Below are 24,424 nucleotides of genomic sequence, written 5' to 3'. Positions count from 1 at the left end.
CTCAATATAAAGGTTTTATACTCACATGCCAATCATCGTGATCATTGGCATAGGAGTACAAAACCAATCGAACAATTAAAAAGGCGTGAAATTCAAGCACTAGCCTTCACAACCTGCTGTTATCCAGTGACACAACAAGCACAAGAGAGTTATAATATCCGCTAGTTATAATATAATAAGATTTATTAAAATCAGTAATAATGATCACAATCAATAACACTGCAATTAACAAAGCCTTATTACCTAACTACCTAACACACAAAGCCAAGCTTAAACAAAGGGAGATACACACGTGGAGTGTGTGTGTGCGTATGTGTGTGTGTGCGTGCGTGCGTGCGTGTCGAGAGAGAGAGAGAGAGAGAGGGAGAGATGGCTATGGGCGGCCACCGGATGGAGCTATTCCTCGCAGCGGTCAGGGGCGGAGCCACTGAGGTCTGACGGAGTAGCGAGAGAGAGAGAGAGAGAGAGAGAGAGAGAGATAGCCGTATGTAGCCACCAGATGTAGCTATGTCCCTAGCGGCCGCCGGGAACAGCTGGCTTAGGACACGTGTGTGCGGCGTGTATGTGTGTGTGTGTTAGCGGGTCACAAACAAAGAGAGAGAGGATGCGCGAGCGATATTCGGAGGGACAGAAAGCGTGCCTTTACCACACGGGCTCGCGTGAATAAACTGGCGTTTATTCCGCGAGACCGGTCTTTTAACTGATAGTAGAGGCTTTCTGAGCTCGCGAATATGGCGGAGGTTAGTCGGAAACACTGTTACAGAAATCAACCCAGCGGCGATCACGATCAGCATTCAAATACAGCAGCACATGAACAAACGGACTCGGCGGTCCGCGATCAGAACTTAAAACACATTAACAAGAATTACAAGCATATCCTACACTATCACTTGTGTCTCTGCCCAGACTGATAGCCTCTTACTGGTATCGTTGCGTAAGACGATGACGGCGTTCCGTAACGGCGGTGGTTCGTGAGTCCCCGGCGTCAGCGGGGGACGTGATGAGTCGGCTTCGTCCAGACGAGAGCGGAGCGGGTTTCCTCTCGTTGATCAAACTCAAATAAAGAAAACAGTCCGTGTTTCTTTCTTCCACGGACGGCGATATAATCGCGGATTGGCGATTTAGTCAGCTTACTTCAGACAGCGTCTGGTAGCTGGACGGCAGGAACCGGCTTGGTTCCTCTTGTTGCAGCGGTGCGCTGCGGGAGGGGGTCGCCTCCCGTTGCAACGTGGTGTTGCGCCGGTTGTAGGAAGAGGCCAGAGTAGGAGTCGGAGTAAGAGTGAATAAGAGAGCGTTCTCCGGGCGGCTTCGGTTTATAAAGCTCAGGCCGCTCCAGGGGACCCCCCGGGGTTCCCTGAAGATGTCAGCCAATAGGATGGTTGGGTGGCGTCGCATCTCTCACCTGGGTGAGATGTGAAACTAAAATGGCGGTGTAGTTTTTAATCCCCTTTGTCCCTTTGTCCTGGCCGCATGTGTAGGCTTCTGTAGGCCGCATTGTGTAGTCCTAACGGTTAGGTCCCAACATAAGTGTAGCTGTAGAAAAAGTCAATAATAAGAGGTCTGTCTGTCTGCATGGTTTGTTTGTTTTGTGGCAGCCATGCTCTCAGATGTTTGTCTGGAATGGGATTCCTTCTGGACGACACACACACACGCACACACACACAAACAAACACACACAGACACACACACACACATACACACACATGAGTCCAGCAAAGAAACTCTTGGTCGTTCACCAGGAGATCCAGCAAGAGGTTAAGATGATGGTTGAACTTGCAGCAGTCACACACACCAACTCCAAACAAGCCTTCAGGGTGGAATAATCACAGACACACACACACACACACTGACAAATACATGTTGACTGTTTTACAGTTGAGTTGAGATTTCTCGCACACTCTCCATCACTTTCACACTCAACTCGTTCATCTCCCAAAGCAATTATCTCCTCTGTCACACCGCTCGTTAGGGAGTGCTGAGGCATTTGTGTGTGTGTGTGTGTGTGTGTGTGTGTGTGATGGTTTTTATTTTTACACCTGTTGAACAGAGAGGAGGTGAGAAACTTGCATCACTGCTAATGAGAGTTTCACTTTGCTTTAAACTTCAGTCCAACTAACTTGCATATATATGTTTGTGTGTGTATATATATATATATATATATATATATATATATATATATACACACACAAACATATATATGCAAGTGTGGGTGAAATAAGTATTGAACACATCACCATTTTTCTCAGTACATATATTTCCAAAGGTGCTATTATCATGACATTTTAACCAGATGTTGGTAACAACCCAAGTAATCCATACAAAGGTTAAAAATGAAATTGTGTAATAATGTGAAATCACACAGGGAAAAAGTATTGAACATGCTTACTGATATTTATGTAATACTTTGTACAAAAGCCTTTGTTGGTGATGACCGCTGCTAGATGGCTATATGGCTCCTGTATGGAGAAACCAGTCACATGCATTGATCTGGTGTGATTTTGGCCCATTCTTTCACACAGTCTTCAAATGTTAAAGGTTCCATGGGCCTCTTCTATGAATCTTGATCTTCAGTTCTTTCCATAGATTTTCAATGGGATTAGTGTTTATAGAGTGTATATATATAGTATCCTTTTCAGTCCAATTCCCTTCTCAATATTTAATAACACGTCACTGGCTCTGGATGTTAGATGTGTTTCATTAAAACATGTGCAGCATGTGAAGGGTTGTTTTAGTGCTGAGAGACATGAAGGCTCCGGATCCTCCGAGTGAACCCACACTGGTGATTCAGCTAATGCTGCTTGAAGACTTCCGAACAAACAGATTGGCTTTATTTAGTGTCAGAAGCTGGTGAACGTGAGCACATGGGGAACGCCCTCCCTTTTATGGTTTTCTGAAAGTGACAAAAACTCTTTTTTCTCTCAGGCAGCCAGAAGCAGACATTTAGACGGCTTTTTTAGACGCATCGACGCATTCACTTTGACTTTTAAATCTTGAACGCTGGATTTCCTGTGTTGATCATTTATTTGTCAGAATACATTCACGGCTATATCAAACTGTTTGGCCCCCAAAGCTGACGCCATCTTGATCAGAGGACACAGAATATCAAGACTACTGGGCCAGTCAGTAAGACTGAGGCCACCTGCAGCACTAACAGGTTGTTGATGTGATGCTGGAACACAGACAGTCCACTTGTTGTGGAAGGTGTCCGGTAGACGACAGCTTTTCATTTGAAAAAGACACACAAAGTTCTATCCAAACACAGACACACAAAGTGTCATTTAAGTGAGGTGAATAAAAGAAGATGAATTGACAAACACTGAATTGTGAAGAAGGGGTACGATAAACTACATTTACACTTCTTCCTACTCTTTTCAGACATGTCAATAATTGTTATGAGAGTATGTTTTGTAGGATCATTCATTCATTAAAGAGCTTTTTTGATCTAAAATAAAGATCTTTCATTGCCATCAATTCTAAATACATATTAGCAACACACTTTTCCTTCTTCTTGCTTTTCAAGTGTCACTGACCAGGTTTAGACTGAGAGATTGAATCCAGAACGTTAGAGGAAGTTCTCTCCTATCTCATGAGAGTGTTATGTCCACCTCTGCAGCCGTTTTAATCTAGTTTCCCTTTTTCCTCTTTTGTCACATATTCAACTCACACATCTCTGGTCCAGCTCAGCTCCCTGATATGTGGTTCATATCTCTTCCCATCCTAACACGTTGGGAAGGAGGAGTTTCCCTCTCATCTGGCTCCGACCCCCTTTTTTCTCCTCACCTCATTATCACTTGTCTCGATGGTACAAACAGAAAGATAAGAGGTTGAAAATTACAAGAGACAGTCGACTAAAAGAAAACATCTGAAGTAAAGAGAGAGAAAGATGAAGAGAATGTGATGATGAAGAGAGAGCTAATAGGAATGATCAAAAGCCGCGTCTGGGAAAGTTTGAATGCTTTAAATGAATAATCAGATCTTCTGGAGGAGGAACTGCTAGATTGGTGTTTAGAAGAACAAAGAGTTTGGGGTTCGACCACAAAACCTCACATGATGTTTCACATGAAACAAAATGTCCAGGACAACCTTCGTGCGCGTGTTCTTTTATCTCGTCATTATGTTCCACGACTGAATTCAAGTCAATGTTTCAATTTAGTCTTAGTGTTCTCTTCAGGGTGCACACTTCCTCTCTGAATAATAACCATGTGTCAATTCATAGGAAGTCTTGCTTTTTTGTTGCCGTTGAAATCAAATGGAATCCCGTCTTCCTTCGGCTGGCTTTCATCCCCTGTGAAGTGATGACATGGAGTCAGGCTGCATGAGGAGGTTTAAAGTTAGTGTTTTCTCAGCTGTCATATTGAACTGAGACTCATTGATGGAATCCAGAAACCAAAGAAAGAGAAATCCATTGAGAAGTCATTCATACAGCGGAGGCAAACATCCTTCAGCCTTGAGTTGTGGTGCCATTAAGCGTCTTTTTTTCAGCAAATTAATTTCAAATAACTGTAACTAAACCCCCGAATCACTTTTTCAGCTAAACCAGTTATATTGCCTTGTAGCTTGTTTTGTTTTGTTTGTTAATCACATGTTTCAAACCGTTTGGTGCATTAAAACATTTTTTTATGGAAACATAAATGAAAGGAAACATAATTTTAAATACGCACGTGATGAAAAGTCCCTTTGTTTTACATTTACATTTAGGGCATTTAGCAGACGCAAGAACATAGAAGTGCTATTTTTTTAGGGGGGGGTCGGGGGGGGGGGGGGGGGTTGATGTTAGTGGGTCATGGTATACAGAGTTGAGGTGAAGTCCCAAAAAGGTGAGTCTTGAGCCTTTTTCGGAAGATGGCAGTGACTCTGCTGTCCTGACATTGGTCGGGAGTTCGTTCCACCACTGAGGCGCCAGAACAGAGAAGAGTCTGGACTTTGCTGAGCGACATTTGTTTGATGTCGCTCAATGGTGGTACCAGCCGGCCAGCTGAAGTAGAGGAGCAAAGTGCTCGCTTCGGGGCGTGCTGTTTGACCAGTGTTTGAAGGTAGATGGGTGCCGTTCCATTGATGGCCCTGAAGGCCAGTGCCATCGTCTTGAATTGGATGCATGCTGAAACAGGGAGCCAGTGGCGGTCACGGAGGAGGGGGGTCACATGGGAGAATTTAGATTGAAGATAAGGCGTGCTGCAGCGTTCTAGATGCGCTGCAATGGTTTATTCGCCGAGGCTGGGAGTCCAGCCAGGAGAGAGTTGCAGTAGTCAAGGAGATGACCAGTGCTTGGACCAAGAGTTGCGTTGCATCCTTTGTGAGGAAAGTCCGAATCCTGCGGATAGTAGAGGGCAAATCTGCAGGATCGGGCCACAGCAGTGATGTTGGGGGTGCAGGGTAGTTGGTCATCGAGGATTACACCCAGGTTTTGTTGTTTGTTTTTCCCACCTGTTGTTGCTATAAAGCTGAATTTAATTTGATTATGCATTTAAATTTCATAAATCCACGACTGGCTATTCATCTCACCTGCCCACCAACAATCCAGTTCTTACCTTCATCAGCTGACAAGTCCCTTTGGTACAACTGTTGGTCTCATAGGCGTAATTTATGGGGGGGATGGGTGGGTTGCAACCCACCCAATAATCCAAACCAGCCACCACAATCCACCCAATTTGATATCATAATTATTGATATTGAATGTTAAGCATTATAATCACAACAGTGTGGTAGATTTTCTCAATTTACCAGTAAAAAATAGTGACGTTTGTCTGTGCCCCCTCCCGCTCTGAGATTTGGTTTCGCCCACCTTGCCGGACCTGCGCTTCTCTACTGTCTCTCCGGTCTCTCCCCGCATCAGCGGTGGTTTGAAGAAAGCACGCGAAAAAAAGCAAAAGAATAAAAGTATCTTCCCAACAGGAGGTAGCTACTGCTAGGACTCCAGTGCCACCACTCACGAGTCAAATCATGTTACTGAACAAAAGTTACCCCCCCCCCCCAGCTGGCGAGTTTGACAGTGCGTGCGCGTATAGCCCCGTTCACATACGTCACTACTCGCCACTCGCTTTCTCGCTGAATTCTACTTGCTGGCAAAAAAAAATTCACTGCCGCCGCCGGCGACTTCAAGCAGCAACTCTCTGTGGAACTCTCTGTTGACGTCAACTGTCGATCATCTCTATTCTACATTCTGATTGGTACTCGCTTCACTCACATCGCAGAAAGTTAAAATGATTCTATCTCCGATCGACCACATCGCATCGCCTGTCCTGACCACATTCCACTAGAACACATTCACATTCATTGACAGCTGTCGCTCAGAGATGGGCGAGTGGCGACGTATGTGAACGAGCTTTAGTCAAAACCAAAACACCAAGGAAGGCTGAGGAATAGTCACCCACTTATATTATTATAATAATAATAATAATAATAATAATAATAATAATAATAATAATAATAATAATGATAATAATAATAAACAAATTGTGTTTTAGTCATTTTTGTTTTCATCTTTTCTTGAATGCTTAAACTCATCAACCCCATTTAGTATGTCAACATTTGTATCAGTACCAGCAGTTTGTAAGAAATTGGTCAGTAATTGATATGTCATATTTTGTTTCTCAGAATTCACCAAATTGATGCATTAAAATGAAATTATTTAAATTTTTCTCACGGGGGGGCATGCCCCCGGAACCCCCCTACAGGATCGCAATCCCCCCACCAAAGTCTCCAAAGATATATATATATATACACCTGCTTCACAGGCAGAAATCTCAACCCCCCCAATGTTCAACTCAAAGTTGCGCCCTTGGTTGGTCTTAAATGTGCTGAACATAATGGGCCCTAGTTTTGTGGCGCAGCGCAGGGCTGCGCAGGGTGGCGGAGCCGGCGCAATGCAAGTTTCGACCCGCGCAGCCTTGCGCCCGGTCAGTTTGGCAGTTTGGTGGATCGCCTGCGCCGAGATGGGTGTGGCGGCGCAGCAGGGGGAGGCGTCACAGATTCAGCTTGGCGTAGCGGAAGTTTCGTGGCAAAAAGCCTCGCCGAGACTGCGCTGTAATCCCGCCAGCTCCAACCTGGTATACTTTCGGCGCAAGGCGCAAATAAAGTCCATTCATTCCAGGCGAATCACAGCTGGCGGAGTGGAAGTTTGGCTGACGGCGTGCAGTGCGTACACGTCACCGAGACCTCACAGGCAGGTTTCCACAGTTCCAGGCACATTTAAATGCAATAAATCACAACAAACACTATTTAATGCAACTAATTGAATCAACACGTGAATTTATATCTATATAGATTGTCCCGTCACATCTGACGTCAGATCAAACGGCGGATGGCACGCGTATTGGAAACTCAGCCTCTCGGACCAAAACATCTCCCTCTCTCTCTCCTGTTTTTTATAATATCGGCATTGTTATTATTATGATACGCGCGCACAGCGCGTGATGCGCGTGGTGGGAGCGGCAGCGCTGCTTCTGTCATCGGGTTGTCAAGTGACGGAACTTGCACTGAACCTCCCCTAACGCATTAAAGGAGAGGAGAGGAGGTTATTTGATTGGTGAAGATCTGAATCGGCTGTATTAATCCCAGTCCACGCCTCGTCTCCTCCTCGTCTCCCACTCACGCCTTCTTCTCCTCCCTCTTTCCCACTTGCGCGGGTGGGCGAGACGGGAGGTGTGCCTGCGCGAGCCTGCGCGGTGCACGAAACTTGCAAAGTCCAGGCGGACACACCCCGTCGGCGTGGCGCAGGTGCGCTGAGAGCTGACTGCGCCTGGTCTACGAAACTAGGGCCCATAAAGTTGATTTATGTTTTACAAAGTCATATTCACCTTCATTGACTGCATTAAAACCTTGCAATGGCGGATGGGACCATTTTATTTTACGGTTTGAGTTGTAGCATCCTCGGTCCACAAGAGACTAATGAGTCTGAAAATGACATATCTCTTTAGAAATAAACCTATGGCGTGTTTAGGAAGATTTTGCTGTAAGTTTTGAACATTTTCATAACATCCTGACTGCAATCAATAGATTAAATGCTCTGACAACAAAAACAGGAATTAAAGCTGCAAACAGTGATTATCAGGCCTTGGCACATGTGTGGATGTCCTGGTAGTTGACCATCAGGCAAGTTCCACATTATTTCCTGTGTGGATTGTGTGGGTCTGGTGTACTTGCATTAAACATGCATTATTTTGCTATATATCAATGTAGCACACTGAATATTAAAGGTCCCATATTATACTGTTTTTGATCAATTCCACACAGCTGTCAGAGGTCCAACAATACTGTATTCGACATGCATTGCCCCAAACCCATCCGTGGTCCTGAATTCAAGCTGTCTAAAAGTTGCTCAAATGAGCTCTCCTGAGAACAGGCTGTTTCTGTGCCTGCACCTTTAAATGCTAATGAGCTCTGTCTGTCATCGCCTACTTGGAGAGAGACGGAGATGATGCCGCTTACGCTAGCGGTAGCATGCGCCAATGTTTACGTGAATGTATCGTTATGGCTCGCCATTTACTGAATGATGTTTGTCACATAAGGATTCCTTTCTGTTGCCAAGTTTGGGGCAGAATTGACTCACTACCCTCAAGTTTAAAACGTGTTGTAAATCATGCAGAATGGCCACCACGCCGTGGCAACACGGTTCCATGAATCCCGGAATGTTTAATGACTTTTAATCGCAAAGGTCTTCAGATTGAACTGACCAAATTTCAAGCCGATCGGATTCGACCTCTAGGAGGAATTTGTTGAAGTACAGCGCCTTGAAATGAAAATTGAAAAATAGATGAAACAAACCTAAACTAAATAAAATATGGCCGACCTCCTGTCAGCCATCCAATGACTGAAATGAGTCTTCCACATGCTGCCAGCTTAACAGCTGTCAGTACTAGCAGCCATGTTGTTTCCTGCTGGTCTTACAAGATTACCAAGACCAGCTTTAACTACTTGATATGGACATGACAGCGCATCATTTTAAACTTGCGGAATTTATGTGTGAAGGAAGTTGGCTCATATATTTATATATAGATATAAATATAGATTGTACCATAAATTACACATATGAAAAATACTATTTCCAGCAAGTCTCAGTTTGTCGTCGTCTCATTTTGTTTACTGTGAAACAGCTCAGGGAACTACATCTCCCATCTGACATGTACGTCAAGAACACGGCTGTTCAATGACCTTTAAAATTGACAAACTTCACGTGTGCAATTCAAAATACACTTCAAATGGGATAAAAATTTGTCTCTCATCGTTACATGTACACAGGAAGGGGCGGGACTTAGCCTCTTCATACACTATATCACCGGTGTGATGTCTCCACAACGAGAGAATCACTTTGAAAACAAAGAAATAGATGTTTGGAATTGAGCTGAGTCATCGGTAACGTCAGCGTGCTGGTGCTCCGAATGCAGGCAAGTCAAACTGCAAACAGATGGATGAGGGTAAAACCTCCTCTGATGGCTGAGTAACAGCTGCACCGCCGAGCCGTTTCATCAGCAACCCACTGAAGTGGAGTAAACAGAGCCATCGAGGGGGGGCGTTAATAACCACGGAGATAACTGCGAGTGAAAGATGAAAAGGCAGACAAGATGAGACGGTGGGAAGGTTTGCAACGACGGAACGAGGGGGAAACAGATTGGCTGTGTGATCAGATGACTTTTGTCACCCTGCTGTAGAAGCAGGGTGACTCTCCCACTCAGTCAACTCAGTGGCAACGTCGGAGACACATGTCTGGCAACAATGGCTCTCTGTTTTCTAAAGGCTAAATGCCTTCTTCTGCAGACACCACACACACACACACACACACACACACAGTTGAATTGATGTAGAATGTAGAATAATTCATAAAGAAAGCATTCTTCCTTTGAATTCTTGAGCTCATCCGGTTCGTCCTTGTCACGTACGTTCCCACAGAACTAAACTGCATTGTGAATGAAATTTCAGGGAAAACTTATATGTCGTAGATTATGTTTGCTCTTCACATATCATAAATGAGTTCATAAATGAGTTTCAAAGGAGAGGAAGTCCACATAGAGAGGAGGCCTTGTGGTGGACACCAGGAGACTGATGTTTGTGTCCTGTTACAACCAAGATTTATTGCATTTTGTTTTGTTTCAATTGTTTCAAATCAAACCATGATGATATATACTAAACCAAGCGTCTTTTATTTTGTTTGTAATTTTCACTGTTTCAGTGTTTCAAACGGACAGAAATATGCTTCCCGGAAACGTAACTGAGAGAGTTTCATTGAATGGGAATGGTATTTTGTTGTCAGCTCAGATCAGCAGGCAGCTGTGAATAGACTGACACAAATAGATTGCAGCGTGAGCAGATACCAGAAACACCTTAGAATACAAGAATACATAGCGCAGGTCCCATGTTTGCTCTTCAGAATAAACTCTTTATAGGTGATGTGATGATGTCATGTTAGAAAGCAAGAAAAGACAATCTGTGTTATTTACAACAACAGACCCACTCTCTGAAATGTGAGTTTAGTCAACGTTGACTTTGCAGAGTTTTGGTTTTCCATTTGGCTGCAGGGGACTAAATGTTGCTGAGTAGGCTGAAGTTTGCTGAGGAGATTATCAAAGCTCTCACTGTGGAATATAGAAGATCTGCGTATGTGTTCCAAGCAGCTCTGACTTCTATAAAATATATTACCATACATCTAAACTACACTCTCAATATCCAGGGGGCCCCTAAACGCTCTCAGTCTTAAACAAACAAACAAAACAAAAAATACATAGATATATTATGTATAGCTCTGGAAAAAAAATAAGAGATCACTCCATTTTTTTATATCAGCATCTCGACATGTATGGCAGATATTATATTCCAATACAGGCACACCTCACATCAGTTAATGAGGTATTGATTAGGTGACACAGCCAGTCTGGTGGAATTTGTTTTCAGTACAGCTCGGTATAGGTTCATCAAATATTAAACATATAACATAGATATACATAAAGACAGACACATAACATATACATAATACTTAAGGGCCATGCTTATTCTTATTCACCGTTCAGAGTTTAAAAGGATAATTGCAGAGGGAATTAAACTGTTTTTGAAGCAGTTTGTTTTGGAGGCAATTGTCCTGTAACACCTTCCAGAGGGCAGTAGCTGGAAGGCATAGTGTGCAGGGTGAGTGGGATCAGAGATAATCTTGCGGGCTCTGCCTAGTGTCCGTTTGCGGTAAAGTGATTCATAGGATGGTAGAGGCAAGCCGATAATTTTGGATGCTCTGTTGATGTGCTATAGTTTCTTTCGGGAAAGTGAGTCGAGACTGCCAAACCAGACTGTGATGGATGAGGTGAGGATGCTTTCGATGATGGCTGTATAGAAGCAGAGCATGAGATGGGACCTTACTCTGAACTTCTTGAGCTGCAATGTGGTCTGCATTTGTTTTCCATTTGAGGTTGTTGGTGATGTGGGTTCCAAGGGGTTTGAATGTGTCAGTGTTGGAGATGGATTCACCTTTAATGAGCACAGGAGGTTTGGGGGATGGCTGGTGTCTTGGGTCGATGATGAGTTCTTTTGTTTTTGTTGAGTTGAGTATAAGATCATGGTCTGTGCACCAGGTCACTACTTGGTTGACCTGTGCCCGGTATTCAGCTTCTTGGTTGTTGGTGATGAGTCCTATGCTGGTTGAGTCGTCGGCGTACTTGTACAGGTTGACAGAGCTGTTGTGGGATGTGAGCTGGTTTGTGTAAAGGGAGAATAGCCAGGGTGAGAGAACACAGCCTTGGGGGAACAGAGGAGAGGATGTATTTTTGTTGATCTTCACCTTCTGTTGCCCTTTTCCAGAGAAAGCTGTGAATCCAGTGGCAGATGCATGGGTCAGTGTTCATGTCCAATAATTTATTGAACAGTATGACCGGGTTTATTGTGTTGAATGCAGAAGGGGGGCATATGTGTTTGCGGACTCCAGGTGGTGGATCACCTGAACTAAATCTTATTTAACAAGGAAAAGTATAAAAACATCAAGGACATCAAGGGCCCTAGTTGGCAGGGTGGCGCAGGGTGGCGGAGCTGGCGCAATGCAAGTTTCGACCAGTGCAGCCTTGCACACTGTCAGTTTGGCAGTTTGGTGGATCGCCTGCGCCGAGATGGGTGTGGCGGCGCAGCAGGGGGAGGCGTCACAGATTCAGCTTGGCGCAGTGGAAGTTTCGTGCCAAAAAGCCGCGCAGAGACTGCGCCGAAAGCCCGCCAGCTCCAACCTGGTCTACTCTCGGCGCAAGGCAAACTTACAGCTGGCGGAGTGGCAGTTTGGCTCACCACCGCGCAGTGAGCGCACACATCACCAAGACCTCACAGGCAGGTTTCCACAGTTCCAGGCACATTTAAATGCAATAAATAATCACAACAAACACTATTTAATGCAACTAATTGAATCAACACGTGAATTTATATCTATATAGATTGTCCCGTCACATCTGACGTCAGATCAAAGACGGATCGCACGCGTAATGGAAACTCAGCCTGACTGAATTAAGACAGCTGAAACTGTGATATAGACTTATGAGTTCACATCTCTCTCAGCCAACCACAGACACCCTCGGCATCAGAGAGTGAGTATAAAGAAGAATTCAAAAGAAAAGAAACAGAGAGAGAGAGAGAGAAAGAAAGAAAGAAAGAAAGAAAGAAGCTGCTGCTGCTGCTTCTGTCATTGGGTTGTCAAGTGACGAAACTTGCACTGAACCTCCCCTAACGCATTAAAGGTGAGGAGAATCAACCCATTACATCATCCCATTACAAAAAGGATGGAACATGTCAGCTGGGGTGAAGTGCACAAGGAGGACAGTTGGAAACAGGCTCCTAGAGGCCTGAAGTCATGAAGCCAGAAAAAAGCTTTTCATAAATGAGAAGCAAAGACCATAAGGACCGGACCGTAGAGGACTGGACTGTAGTGGACTGGACCGTAGTGGATTGGACGGTAGAGGACTGTGCTAAGGTCATCTTCTCTGATGAGTCCAAGTTTCAACACCTGGTGGTCTAATGGTTAGACAGAGACTTGGAGAGGTCTACAAGCTAGTGTCTCACACAGTGTGTGTGTGTGTGTGTGTGTGTGTGTGTGTGTCTGTGTGTGTGTGTGTGTGTGTGTTATTTTGTGGAGGATCATGGGTGGAGAGGATCATCATGAGGTCCTCAGGAAGACTGGAATCAGGCAGGTTTGTCTTTGTGAAGGACGCTTGAATCAAGACCCGTACAAGGTCCTCCTGGAAGAAAGCTGCTTCCCTCTGCTCTGAAAATGTTCCCAACACTCAGGATGGGTTCTTCCAGCAGGACAATGCTCAATGCCACACTGCCAGGTCCATCAAGGTGTGGATAGAGGACCACCAGATCAAGACCCTGTCATGGCCAGCCCAATCTCCAGACCTGAACCCCACTGAAAACCTCTGGAATGTGATCCAGAGGAAGATGGAGGACATCAGCCATCAAACAAAGCCAGGCTGATTTCATGTTTGCACCTGAACTTGTCATAATAGTATTGTGTTGTTTTAAAAATAATTAAGAACTTGTTTTCTTTGCATTATTCAAGGTCTGAAAATAGATTTATTTTATTTTGACCAGTTGTCATTTTCTGAAAATATATGTTGTAAATGTCAATATTTAAATTTGGATTTTCGGAAGATTGTTGTCAGTAGTTTATAGAATAAAGCAACAATGTTAATTTTACTTGACCACATACCTATAAATAGTAAAACCAGAGAAATGTATCATTTTGCAGTGGTTTCTTTTTTTTCCAGGACTGAATGTATTTAGGTTTAGTAAAAAAAATCATAATGGCTTAAAATGAGTATGAAATTGAAATAAAACTACTTGGTTCTAACATCATTCTCTTTGCTAAAGGTCCCATATTATACTGTTTTCCCTCAATTCCACACAGCTGTCAGAGGTCTAACAACACTGTTTTCGATATGCATTGCCCCAAACCCATCTGTGGTCCTGAATTTCAGCTGTCTAAAAGTTGCTCAAATGAGTTCAGCAGAGAACAGGCTGTTTCTGTGTCTGCACCTTTAAAAGCAAATGAGCTCCGTCTGTCATCGCCTACTTGGAGAGCCACGGAGACGATAACACGTATGCTAGCGGTAGCATGCACCAATGTTTACGTGAATGTATGGCTATGGCTTGCCTATGTGGCTCAGGTAAAGTTGCTGGGTCCCGTATGGTTGGGACAGATCCTTTTACGAGGGTCAGTGTCGAGGCAAAGCCAGCTTTGTACTGACCCTCGTTACTGAAGCAGTCTGATGTGAAGTGGTTAGCACACACATACAAGACATTGTGAAACACTGCTGTCTCACTGCTGTCTCACCGCAGGACACACCGAACTTCACCTCGGCGATGAACGCCCCCTCTCAGATATCTCCTATCATCAGAGGAGTTCGGCCTATCAGGACACAGCGAACTTCACCTCGGCGATGAACGCCCCCTCTTGGATATCTCCTATCATCAGAGGAGTTCGGCCTAAGCAAATGACTCTTTTCGTTACGTAACGACGGGAGCTGAATCTGAACAGCCCGTAGGAGCACCCTTGTACCAGTGGGGGGGCTGCAGAGACCATGCAGGAGTTGACAGGCTCAGGGAGGACCAGTTTATTGGTGTAGAGACCAGAGAAAACGTGTTTTTCGTAATATGGGACTTTAAAAGGTCTGTCTTTTGACCCATCCACCATCCAGACCTCCTCCCTAAGTGGACCTCCACAAACGATACGTCAATACAAAACATAATCCACAACAAAATAGGTTTCCCTCAGAATGTAATTCACAATATACTTGTGTGGGAAGGTATTTTGCTTTTGGCATAGCAGTTACCAAGTTTAGTATAGTATGGTAAATTATAGGTAGTGATCATAATTTAGTTTTATTTAAGGTATAAGCTCTGCAGGATGGAAGATGAAAGGGAATGATGGTGTTCCAAAAAGTGAATAAGGCAGGAGTAGAGAGAGCTGGTATCTTATTGGTGATCTGATCAGCAGTGTGGGAACATCAAACCCCCTGTTTTATCTGCTTACTCATTCTGTGGGTTTATCTGATCTACAGGTGTGTTCAGAAAACCTTTCACCCAAACCAGATCACTGATATTAACTCAACGTGAATCAGATACTCATGTAAACGTACTGTTTGCAACATATATTCAATGCATGCTTTCAATTATGGAACTTACTGTTGATGACATCGCAGGTACAAGTCTGGGCAGGTTCTGGGCAATGTATTATAGAAAGCCAGAAACTACATTTCACTATGTGTGACAATAAAAATTTGATTAAGCCAAAGCCTTGATACCTTTTTTTTGCTTTAACCCTGATTCAATGATTCTTTTTCATTGGCGTAACACTGATCAAAGATCATAGTTGTCGATATACCAGAACCAGGTAATTGAAGGATAGATCATCTCATTTCACAAGTCAAAAATGGTGGAATAAGCAAAAAATCTGACATATTTACGAAGATTTGGAGTCATGTTTTTGGTTACCTGGTGAAAAGCAGGAGAATATTTGCTCTGATGAGTGATGTGGTTCAGGTGCAAGTCTTGATATTTAACTCTAAAGGAGTTGGATTCTATATATTGTGTTATAAATATACATTGTGGCTGCCCTCTACTGGTTGAAACCTGGCTATAGCAATTACATTTTTCTATCAGCTGATCTGGAGTATTTCCCACAGAAACAGTATTCTGGGACCTTGAACTTTCTTTTTCTTACATTAACTATTGTCCTTCTTCTCAACTAGGCCAAATACTTTCAGCTGGTTCAATTTGTCAGGCCAAGCTGACAGGCCATTTAAACTGTTGGATGTAGAGGCATGTATCATTGGTGACACCCAGATAATAATGGCTGGGATTCATGCGTCCAGCTCTCTTCCCTCATGTTCTCTTTCTTTATCTCTGTTTCTGTGGCCTCGTCTCAGTCCTCTCTGCTCGTTCTCAGTCAACGACTCTAGCATTCCTTTTGTTCTCTTTAATGATCGTGACAGAGAAATTGTGTCATTAAGACAGCGGGTCTGCTTAATGACAGAATGATCAGCTAGTTAAACTCCAGGCATGTGTTGATGACATAAAAACCTGAATGACCTGCAATTTCCTGATGTTAAACTCAGATAAAACGGAAGTTATTGTACTAAACTCCTCTGAAGCTCACTGTCTAAAGATATAGTGACTATTGATGGGATTGCTATTGGCAAATGGTAAATGGACCTGCATTTATATAGTGCTTTTCTAGCTAACTAGCTACTCAAGGCGCTTCACACTACATTCAGTCACTTTTACCCTTTCACACACACATTCATACACTGATGGCAGAGGAGCCGCCTGCACATCAGGATCTAACTCATTCTATTGTGTCAAATGCTACTGTAAACAAACTACAAGGTCACGCTTCTTGGCCCATGCTTGTAGTTCCTAAAGTCTCCAAAAGTAGAGCAGGTGCCAGAGCTTTCAGCCATCAAGCTCCTCTTCTGTAGAATCATCTTTAACTAAACCATTGCAGCATATCCAGAACGCTACAGCACGCCTTGTCTTCAATCTACCCAAATTCTCCCATGTGACCCCCCTCCTCCGTGACCTCCAGTGGCTCCCTGTTGAGTTAGGGCTGGCTCAGGTTTGGCTTGAACCAGCTCTTAGTTATGCTGCTATAAGCCTAGACTGCTGGGGATTTATAATGACACACTGAGCCTCTCTCCCTGATCCTGACTGCACTGCCACCGTGGTCCTGCTTGCTGCTTACTGCTAGAATTAGTAAGGGGGCTGACTACTAGAAATTGCTTAAAATTTGCATCTTTACTGTTACAAACTCAACTCTTCCCGAGAAAGCCACTCAAGGTGAATTCACGTCTATCCGCACCTTTGCATTGCATTGCAAGATAGCTATATAACTAGCAGCCCCAAAACGAGTAAAACTGAACAACTTAATCCTTCATCCCCACACGCTTGTCACAGTGTAGGAGAGCACATTGCTGTCATATTGTGTCATGACTTTACAGATAATAATCAATTACACTGATATACCAGATTGTGTACTGTTTTGCTGGTTTAATTTCAGTTCCACAGTAAGACATAAAAGACCTGTGATTTTAATGCTGTACTGGTTACTGAAAACGAGACATGATAGAAGTGACAGTCCGTGTTCCTCAACCTGCATGTTGATTTTTCTTTTTCAGGTTCTAGAGGTATTTCTTTGAATTTCCAGGTAGACGCACAGCCAAAACTGAAGTTTAGTTTCTCTTTAAGAGCAGCTCCTGTTGTACTTTCTTAATATAGAAATAAAATATGTGACTGACGACCCCTCTTTTTGTCTCTCTATGTCTCTCGCCCTGTGGCAGGCCAGCTCCTAAAGCTTCCTCAGAGCAGGACAGCAGCAGTGACAAGAAGGAACGTCCCATGAGCACCATGAGTGAGGCTTCAAACTACACAGGTGGCTCCGACTACAGCACCTTCCCTGGTAGCCCAGCCACCACCATCACTACTGCCAACACCACCACCACCTCCACTTCATCCACACGGGTCAGTGTCCATGTACATGCTATCTTCAGGGTAGTTCAGAGCTAATTACAACATTATGTCTTTCAAGCAATAGCAGATAGAGGCTGACTCAGACGGATAAAGCTGTTGGGTGATATATTTTTCATAACCCCGGCTCCTACATCATATTCCATACAGCTAAAGAAATTAATAGTGTACTCTTCATTTTTTTACAGACCAAACAGTTGAAAAAAAAAGTCCCGCCCCCTTCGTTCAGGTCTTTGTTCAAAGCCCCTCCCCCAGAACGCCAAACGAGTGCTCGACATCGACAGAGTGCAATCGGGAAGCAAGTATTGACTGACAGACAGACAGACAGACAGACAGACAGACAGACAGACAGACAGACAGGACCAATTATTTTCTCTGGCCCTACTTTTTACAAAAACCAAACTACATAGTTAGCTTTAGTCAACAAAACTACATAGTTAGATCAAGACAACAAAACTACATAGTCAGGTTTAGACAACAAAACTGCATAGTTAGATTAAGACAACAAAACTACATAGTTCAATAAAGACAACAAAACTACATAGTTCAATAAAGACAACAAAACTACATAGTTAGATTAAGACAACAAAACTACATAGTTAGCTTTAGTCAACAACACTACAAAGTTCAATAAAGACAACCAAACTACATAGTTAGATTAAGAGAACAACACTACATAGTTCAATAAAGTCAACAAAACTACATAGTTAGCTTTAGTCAACAAAACTACATAGTTCAATAAAGACAACAAAACTACATAGTTAGATAAAGACAACAAAACTACATAGTTCAATAAAGACAACAAAACTACATAGTTAGATAAAGACAACAAAACTACATAGTTAGATAAAGACAACAAACTACATGGTTAGATTAAGACAACAAAACTACATAGTTAGATTAAGACAACAAAACTACATAGTTAGATAAAGACAACAAAACTGCATAGTTAGTTTAAGACAATAAAACTACATAGTTAGATTTTGTCAACAAAACTACATAGTTAGATAAAGAAAACAAAACAACAAAGTTAGATTTAGACAATAAAAGTCAGGTTTAGACAACTAAACTACATAGTTAGGTTTAGACAACAAAACCACATAGTTAGGTTTAGACAACTAAACTACATAGTAAGGTTTTGTGTTTTTTTCACCTGTTCTCCAAGCAAGCAGCAGAGCCAACGGCAGCTATTGATTAAAAAAAAAAAAAATGTTATAGGGGGTTATAAAAGAGGGGAGCCAGTTGTTCTTTTTATTTCGCCACGCTAGACATGGAGGTATGCTGCCTGAATGACACATAGTCTGCCCATAGAAGATGTATTTTAGGAAAAAGGTCAGACTGGCTGAGGAGACACTGACAACATTTTGAGGATGTTTTGCACTGTAAATAATTAAGTTGTTCATGTTTTTCATTGCTTAAAATGCCACACAGTCACAGATGGTTGATATTAAATGTATAGCTTTTTTGTATTTTTCTCTTAAATAAATATACATACTTGTGTACTATGACCCTTGGCTCAAATGAAGAGGGATCTTAATAATACAATGATATTTCAGACAATCGTCGGCTTCCATTATTTTGGCAACAATTTGCAGAAAGCACTCCTCTCAATGTGACATGAAGGCAACTCCCTAAAAATTATTTTGCCAGTTAGATGTAGCCTGGTCATGCCCCAAAATGTTTGGAATGGACTATGAGCCAGACCATTCAACATTAGTAATGCACTAATGGACCTCAATGAACCCGACAAAAGTAATTTCACAATGTCGTAGCTCAGAGCTAGACATGTAAATTGCTCTGTTGTTGGTTGTACAAATCAACATAAGTGCTTATATTTGGTCCCAGCTACAGAAGAACAGAAGAGACAGTGGTTGCGTTTCATTTTTAATGACAATGTGCCGGCTACGGTTCGTGTTAGCTTGTATGTGTGTGCTAACCACTTCACATCGGATGGCTTCAGTAACGAGGGTCAGTATCGAAGCAAAGCCAGCTTTGTACTGAGGGTTAAAAGGATCTGTCCCAACCATAAGGGACCCAGCAACTTCACCTGAGCCACATAGGCGAGCCATAGCGATACATCCACCGTAAACATTGGCGCATGCTACCGCTAGCATAAGCGGCATCGTCTCTGTCTCTCTCCAAGTAGGCGATGACAGACGGAGCTCATTAGCATTTAAAGGTGCAGACACAGAAACAGCCTGTTCTCAGCAGAGCTCATTTGAGCAACTTTTAGACAGCTGAAATTCAGGACCACGGATGGGTTTGGGGCAATGCATATCGAATACAGTGTTGTTGGACCTCTGACAGCTGTGTGGAATTGAGAACAATCAATATAATAGGGGACCTTTAATAAAAGAAAGACAATTAGATGTGATGGTGTCACCAGAGAAAAGGTCAGAGAGTCACTAAAAACCTCACTCTAATCAATACACACATATGTCAACTTGTGACTGGTTCAATAGTCATTTTAATACATTTCAGTCAGGACCACTTTGTCAAAAATAATCTTTATTTCTTGCACAGTTTTATTTGGCGGTATGGTACTGTTCTGGGACTCCCTGCTCTTCCACGCGCTTGCGAGCACCTTCCTGCCCTTCATGAGCCATCATGAACGGCATAAGCAGGGAGCGTAGCAGCAAAGAAACCCCAGAGCAGAGCAGCCAACATGAATACAATGACAGGAGGAGCTGGGGTGGAGGTGGGTTGCGAAGTGCTATCAGAGGAGCAGGACGGAGGGTCGGGCAGGAGTAGTTTAAATACCCCGCTCTGAATGCAATTTACCAATAGGGAGCGGACGCGCAGAGTCAGCTGAGCCATCAGCTGATCTGTACTGACGGCTAAGCTGTTAGAGCTTGACGTCGTGGCCTGCCGGAACTAACGCTACGCTTGATTTCTCTTCAGTTTAGATTCAGAAGAACTCTTTGTATCTCTCTGCTATAGGCTGCCATCAGATTGACTTCTATGCTGCAGTGCTGCATGTTTCCGTCATTGAGCAGTGACGTATGGGCGATGTGGATATGCTTTGTTTAATGAGCTGAATACATCTGCCTCTGCGGTTGCTTTTTATAGCTCGGGAAAGGCTGCTGCTTTACAGGACCACCAATGCACCAAACACTTGTGTTGAGGTCAGGGAGGGAAACTGGTCCTCCAGATCCTGTCCCCCTAAAACTCTCAGTTCTCTGCTGTATTCTGTCTCAGAAACAATCTGGATTTTATTTTGTGACTTATTAACTCAAAATGTGCATTTCCGTATCTGTAATATAAAGTTTTCTTCTGTGTATATAGATATTCTCTACATTAATTCCCCAACTATTTGTGTCAACAGCCATCAAGGTCTTTCAAAAAAGTCCACAACTTTGGAAAGAGGTCAAACTCCATCAAGAGGAATCCCAATGCCCCCGTGGTCAAGAGCAACTGGCTTTATAAACAGGTACAGTTCAATGTGAAGATGATGGCATGTGTTGGAGTTTGTGTGGGACTGAGAGTAGACACATAGGACAGGTGGAAGGTCCACACTAAGGATGCAGCAGTGTCATTCACAGCATGTGGATCTTTTTCTTGTTTGTAAAACTACATTTTGGGAAACAAACTGTTGTGGATTTCATGGTACCTGCTTCTTAATTTGGTACCACGTTAAGCCTACAAGCGAGTCGATACTAAAGGTGAAGTTCGAACAATGCAGGCCACTGATTGGTCAGAGAGAATCGTCAACAGGGTGACACAGGATGTTCTGAACAAACCCACAATTTAAATATGCAAGCTACCCTCAATAGCAACTGTATTTATTTTAATGGACTAAGCAGTTTCATGTGGCATTGCAAGACCAGACCAGCATCTCATCTTCCTTTCATCCCTTCAGACCAGCATCTCATCTTCCTTTCATCCCTTCAGACCAGCATCTCATCTTCCTTTCGTCCATTCAGACCAGAACTGAACCAGGCAGTTCTAACGAGAACCCTTTCATATTTCATGAGTTTAATCTAGGACCCACACAGGGTCCTTCATGAGGCCATTAAAGGCCAAGGTCTGATGTTCTGTTGTGGAAACCACAACACTCATGGTTCAGTCAGTGTTTGGTGCTGCTGGGAGGATCTGTTAACACGCATGCTGTTAACAATGCTTGAAAAGAATGAGAATCAGAATGAGTTCTTCACGTAGAACCCTTATTCCTCAGAGTGGATAAGAAAGAACCGGAGCAGCAGAACAAAGAAGGAAGCACAGACCTTCGCCTTGAGCAGCACAGTCTGTCAATGCGTTGTGAAGAAAGAAAAGAGAGCAATTTGTCTCAGAGGGGGAGAAAGAAGCTGGCTAATAGCCAGAGACGGAGAGGGGAGATCAAAGGAGGGAGAAGGAGAGTTGGTGTGTGTGTGTGTGTGTGTGTGTGTTCTACATCACTACACTTTGACTGACTGAATGATGTTCTGTGACCTTTGACCCATGCAGGACAGCACAGGCATGAAGCTGTGGAAGAAGAGGTGGTTCGTTCTGTCCGACATGTGCCTCTTCTACTACCGCGGTGAGCACACACACACAGACGCATGTGCACACACACACACGCACATACACACACATACACGCACACACACACACATCCACACTCACATGCACACACACGCGCACATGCACACACACACACTATGGCGTCAGAATCGTTTCATATTACTTGCGCAACTATCAACTGAACGCGTCAGACCCGTGTGCTTTGACGCCTGTGCAGCACACAGCGCCTGACGTGTAATGTAGTTTCCTCATTGACTTATAATGGTCACGCGTTCACGCGCACGTTCACGCGTGATGGCTGCTGCACGCCTGTGATCACATTACGCGGAGTAACTACGCGTAACATTCATGCGTTTTTTAGCGAACGCACGCATTACCGCTCGCATAAAGATAATTGAACATTTTTGTCAGGCGCTCACATGTACGCGGAAACGACGTGCGCAGACTCTGTCACGCGTAACAAGAAGCTGCGTACATATGAAGCAGCGTGCGCACGTCTGTCTCTCACTGTTTGACAAATGTTGTTATGCGTTCACACGCACGTGCGGTCGCAGATTCTGATGCTGCGCGGCCGGAAGTTGATCTGCTGTGCGCACCTACTCCGCGTAACATGAGCGTGTAATGTAGTTGCCTCCCCTGGTTGACTGAAATGAACAGGCCAACTACATTACGCGTTCAAGTTACGCGGAGTAGGTGCGCACAGCAGATCAATTCCGGCCGCGCAGCATCAGAATCTGCGACCGCACGTGCGTGTGAACGCGTAACAACATTTGTCAAACAGTGACAGACAGACGTGCGCATGCTGCTTCATATGTACGCAGCTTCTTGTTACGCGTGACATACAACCTGCGCACGACAACGCACGCACGCATAACAAATAACCATGCGTTCACACACACGCTGCTGCGCGTCTTTCTAAGTGTTTTGACATCGATTTACCTTCATACACACACACACACACACACACATGCACACACATGCACACGTACACACACATGCACACGTACACACACACACACATGCACTCACCCTCACACACACATGCACACATACATGCACACGCACACATACACGCACACACTCACACATGTATGATGCAGGCTGTTAAATTTAATTCATTTAATTGTCATCAAAGCACGCCCATGTCTTGTTTCAAGGGCAAACCAAGGAAGTTCATTGGTTACTTCCCGGCTCAATCCACTCATGTTTGAAGACCAGCATGGTGTCGGTTCTCAGCACCGAGCTCAGAGCTCTCAATCATCATCCAAACACCTAATGAGGGAATATCTTTTGGCAGAATGCCGTCCATCCCTCCAGCAGAGTCCCACACACTCTTTCACCAGTCTGCATTAGCATGGCTTAAACTGGCCAAACACATTTCAAACTGTTCAATTTATGCAACGTGTGGCTCAAGAGAGGAGCACTGCAGGAGGGCCGTACCACAGAGACGAAAAGGGTGGTCAAGGGCGACATATTTCCGGTGTGATCTGCCCCTAACAAGAAACCCGTATGAAAGGTCATCCGAATGTCTGTGGGGAAATGACCTTGTCACCGGTGGAGCCATGCTTTGAGATTAAAATCTCTCCCATAGAGATTTCAGCCGATACAGTGGAGGTGACAGGATTTTGTTTGGGTGCTGAAGTTAGTGTAGCAAGCAGGTAGCATTATGACACACTATTAGGTTGTTTCCGAAGCGGCGTGAGGGTGAAGCGAAGGATCGACAGGTAAAGTGTCCTTGGCAGTTAGGAGGAGCTGCGTCGCCGCGGCTGCTGCACCGCTAATTCACAACTTCACGTTCACAAAAACTCATCTGTTCCTCCTCCGTGGCTCCTAAACCCTCGAGAGAGATTTCTCCACCTCCGTAAATTGACAAATTAGCTGCTCCCAGAGCGCAATCAGTAGCCACTTTCATGACAAACCCCAGGGAAAATTGGATGTTTATTGGCTTAGCCAGGCAGCAAGGAGAGAGGAGGCGTCCTCAGGAAGGACAATGACGTGCACGGCTTCCCCATAATAACCTCGTCCTCTCCCATCTTTCTCCTGCTTGCTTCATCACTTTCTTCTAAGGAGCGTCTGTCAGCCAGCTTGGCGTTGTTTTTTGTTGTAGAAGCAGGGTTGATGAGCATCCCTCCTACTGCGAAGATGCATCCATTCAGTGTGTTTCCATGCACTCTAATCATATCAGAATGAGGCGAGACGCTGATGACTGCTGCTGTCATAACATCTCATGAAGCAGGTTATTATCACATGGTTGAGAAGTATGTCCTGTTACGTTAAAGAACGTAGACTCAGTTCAAACAAATCCATTCAAACACTTCTATAGTAGAACAGACTGGTTACCTGTCTGTCTCTACATGTCTACCTGTGATAGACTGGTTACCTGTCTGTCGCTACATGTCTACCTGTGATAGACTGGTTACCTGACTCGTTGAGAGCCAGCGTGAAT

General features: G+C 43.9%; 1 protein-coding gene across 8 annotated transcripts in view; it reads left to right on the top strand.

Moving 5' to 3' along the window:
• LOC311031904 (pleckstrin homology domain-containing family A member 5-like) overlaps positions 1–24,424 on the top strand; it is a 178,729-nt gene that overhangs the window by 104,176 nt on the left and 50,129 nt on the right. For all 8 annotated transcript variants that reach the window (XM_084038470.1, XM_084038469.1, XM_084038468.1 and 5 more), the window contains exons 5-7: positions 17,292–17,472; positions 20,804–20,908; positions 21,922–21,994. In XM_084038470.1, the coding sequence (XP_083894596.1) occupies positions 17,292–17,472; positions 20,804–20,908; positions 21,922–21,994 (359 nt within the window). The remainder of the gene's footprint in view (positions 1–17,291; positions 17,473–20,803; positions 20,909–21,921; positions 21,995–24,424) is intronic.

The sequence above is a fragment of the Eutrigla gurnardus genome, assembly GCF_963514095.1.
Source record: "Eutrigla gurnardus genome assembly, chromosome: 21".
NCBI classification, from domain to species: Eukaryota; Metazoa; Chordata; class Actinopteri; order Perciformes; family Triglidae; genus Eutrigla; species Eutrigla gurnardus.
The sequence above is the reverse complement of the archived record's forward strand: the minus strand, read 5'-3'. Positions and strand labels throughout refer to the sequence as shown.